The 3,578-nt window shown below is 38.0% G+C and overlaps 1 protein-coding gene across 1 annotated transcript in view; it reads right to left on the bottom strand.

Moving 5' to 3' along the window:
- Window positions 1-3,578, bottom strand: part of PAK1IP1 (PAK1 interacting protein 1) — a 13,023-nt gene that overhangs the window by 3,086 nt on the left and 6,359 nt on the right. The window contains exons 3-7 of the mRNA XM_021713922.1: window positions 2,631-2,751; window positions 2,481-2,555; window positions 1,677-1,729; window positions 1,046-1,191; window positions 858-955 (exon numbers count right to left, since the gene is read on the bottom strand). Of these exons, the coding sequence (XP_021569597.1) occupies window positions 858-955; window positions 1,046-1,191; window positions 1,677-1,729; window positions 2,481-2,555; window positions 2,631-2,751 (493 nt within the window). The remainder of the gene's footprint in view (window positions 1-857; window positions 956-1,045; window positions 1,192-1,676; window positions 1,730-2,480; window positions 2,556-2,630; window positions 2,752-3,578) is intronic.

Genomic DNA, 3,578 nt, shown 5'->3' with positions numbered 1-3,578 from the left:
GAGAGAGACAGAGAGAGACAGAGAGAGACAGAGAGAGACAGAGAGAGACAGAGAGAGAGAAAGAAAGCACTATATAGTAGATCACCTTTTTCAAAATTATAATGGAAAAAGTAGGCACTAAGAGTCAGATAGAACTGGGTTTATTATATCCCAGCTCCATTACCTACTTACTTTAACTACTTACTCTGAGACTCAGTCTGTACCTCCTAGTAATACAGTAAACATTAACAGGTAACAGACTGGCACAAAACAGGGACTATATGTCATTTCACTTCTCCTTCAGGAAAGAAAGAATTGTGTGGAAGACAGAAGTAGGCAAGGAGAACTATGTAAAAGGACAAGAGTAGTCAGGAACAAAGCTCAAGGTCACTTTGTCTTTTATTTTTTCAAATATGCTGCATTTCAGGTCCCAAAACTAACAGATTTATTTTAAAGATAAGTATCTTATGCAAATGATGAGTTCTGATCACAACTTCACCACTTTTGCATTATTAAGGACAGAAAGGTAACATTTTCCACCTTATTAGACTCCAGATTATCTTACAGTGTACATGTAGATAGGTCTGATATCTATAGTTGTTTATAAAAATATACCCTGCTTTGTGAAACTACTGCATACATAACATTTATTAAGACTCTACATAGGCCATTGCCTTGCTAAGCTATGGTGTGGTTGTGTGCCCTTTGAGCTGTGGCCAGGCCATGTTTCTTGACTTTGGCCCCCTCCCCTACCTTGGGGAGGTGAATCTCCTCTTTCTTTCTCTCTTTCTAATTTAGTTTTTAAATAAACTCTATTTCCTAATCTTAAAAAAAAAAAAAGACTCTACGTATATACACAGAGATTGGTAGAAATATACCTGTTTTCATGAGTTTTAAATTCACAGAGGCATACTAGTGAATCACAGTCAAAAAACCTTACAACTTCTTCATCTCCAGCCACTGCAAGGACAGACTCCTAGGAGGAGAGAAAAAAATAATATCCAGAATATCATCAACAATTCCAACCATTTCCATAAGCTCCCATTATTAGCTTCTAATTACTTACTGAAAGAAATTTAATAGAGGAAATTCTCTTTTCATTTGTGATGGTGCCACTAATGGATGCTGTGTCGAGCTGATAGATGTCTATTTTATTCAGTATGATAACTACATATTTCTCTCCCCTAGGGGACCACTCCACTATGTGAGCATCTGTAAGTGAAAAAACCAAAACGATTATAGTAATAATGAAACTAGTAAATATTTGTACTGTGCATTTTCACATCCATTATCCTATTCATTACCATCTTAACACATGATGATACACATTTTATGAGTTAATGCTTGGTTCAAAAAGATCTCATCAAAAATTATAGGATTTTGGAATATCTGCACGTACATAATGAGATATCTTGGGTTAAGACCCAAATCTAAACATGAAATTCACTTGTTTCATATATATTACATAGCCTGAAAGGAATGTTACAAAATATTTTAAATAATTTTGTGCATGAAATAAAGTTTTAGCTGCAACTTGTCACGAGGTCAGTTGTTATTTTCTAAATAATTTCTAATTATTTCATAATTTTCTACATTTCTGGCATAATGTTGATGCTCAAAAAGTTTGACTTTGGAGCATTTCAGATTTTTACATTATGAATGCTCAACCTATATGTATTTCAAACAAAAATACTCACTTTGTTTTATATTTTTTATGAATGCTGATCTTCCTTCCACAAGATTCCATGTTCTGCAAAACAGGGAGTTCACTTTGGCATAATCATCAATTAACCTTTACTAAGTGCAAAAGAATAAGCATAATAAAGACTTATTCAAGTGACAATTTTACTAAATTCTGGCTGTTTAAAAGATCTGCTAGGCCGGGCGCGGTAGCTCAAGTCTGTAATCCCAGCACTTTGGGAAGCTGAGGCGAGAGGATTGCCTGAGCCCAGGGATTCGAGACCAACCTAGGCAACTTGGTGAAACCTCATCTCTACAACAAATCAAAAAATTAGTTGGGCGTGGTGGTGCGCGCCTGTACTTCCAGCTACTTGGAAGATTGAGGTGGGAGGATTGCTTCAGCCCAGCAGGTTGAAGCTGCGGTGTCCATGAGCGTGCCGCTGCACTCCAGCCTGGCAACAGTGAGACTCCCAACTCAAAAAAAAAAAAAAGACCTGCTATCTTTCTTATAGAAACATCTTGAAATAGCATCAAGTAGGATTAAAGTTCTCTCCATTTCCACACCCTTTTAACGTTTTATCCATTGTATTTTCAAAAGATTTCACCTCTTCACTGCTATGATGACTGGAGTATAAACACATATTTGAATACAGAGTTTGTCCTTTTTATTCTGCCATTATGAAAAGGATCACTAGCTTCCTACTTTCCCTATCTCAGTATGTTTCAACGGTTGAGAACTGTGACACAATGCAGAAATAGTATCGAATTACTGTAGTAAAAGATAGCCTTAGAAAAGACACTCTTGGGCATTAATGACTTACCTTAAAGTCTTATCTGTGCCGACAGACAAGGCCAACTTGCCAGATGGATGAATGGAAAGGAAGGTCACCTGTCCTCTAAAGCAAAAACAACAGTTAGCCCCCTGCATGCCTGGCATATTGGAAATGACAACAGGAAAGAGCCAGACTCACTTGTGAGCTTTAATTGATTTCAAGCATTCCCATTTCTTTGCATCCCAGACACAGATGAGTCCATCTTCTGCTCCACTGACTAAATGCCTGTTGCCATGGAATTTCAGGCAAGTTATTGTGCCTATGGAAAAACCAACATAGGCAAACAGTATTCATCTAAAATGCAAATTCCATTTCTGGTTTCAAGGCTATGTTATGCTAAGTAAAACACCCAATGTTTTAGTACTACTAAAATATACTAACTTTTTTCACATAAGAACATACAGTTTTTCAAGCCTATGCGAACATTTACACCAAAGTTCCTCCAGTTTAGATACAGATTTAAACTTATCAGTTCACTTTAGGACATTTTACATTACGAAATAGCTGGCAGCCCGGCTCTGTGGCTCAGCCTGTAATCCCAGCACTTTGGAAGGACGAGGCAAGCGGATTGCCTGAGCTCGCAGGTTCGAGATCAGCCCAGGTAACTTGGTGAGACGTCTCTACAATAAATTAAAAAATTAGCCAGACGTGGTAGTGCACGCCTGTAGTTCTGGGTACTTGGAAGGCTGAGGCAGAAGAATTGCTAATGCCCAGCAGGTCGATGCTGGGGTGGCTGTGAGCATGTCACTGCACTCCAGTCTGGGCGACAGAGTTAGACTCCAACACACACACAAAAAGGACAGAAAGAAAGAAAAAGAAACAGCTGCCTGGGATAATTTGAGCAGAACAAAACTAACCAGCTAATTTGAGGAATAAACCAGGCTTCTTTTTTCCCTTAGGCTTGCAAGAAATAACAAAGCTTTGACTTTCCAAAACAGTGAATTCATGACCCAGTTGAAGGAAACCAGAGCATAAGCTGACAAAGTCCTTATGTTTCTTGGTTTGTGTTCAAGGAACTAAGCCTACATTTCCTTTGTCTCCCCTGACCTTTTGGTTGCATTTCTTATTTTTTTTTTTTTTTGAGTT

This window comes from Carlito syrichta, unplaced genomic scaffold, assembly GCF_000164805.1.
Source record: "Carlito syrichta isolate Samal-C Ts95f unplaced genomic scaffold, Tarsius_syrichta-2.0.1 Scaffold304855, whole genome shotgun sequence".
Taxonomy (NCBI): domain Eukaryota; kingdom Metazoa; phylum Chordata; class Mammalia; order Primates; family Tarsiidae; genus Carlito; species Carlito syrichta.
The sequence above is the reverse complement of the archived record's forward strand: the minus strand, read 5'-3'. Positions and strand labels throughout refer to the sequence as shown.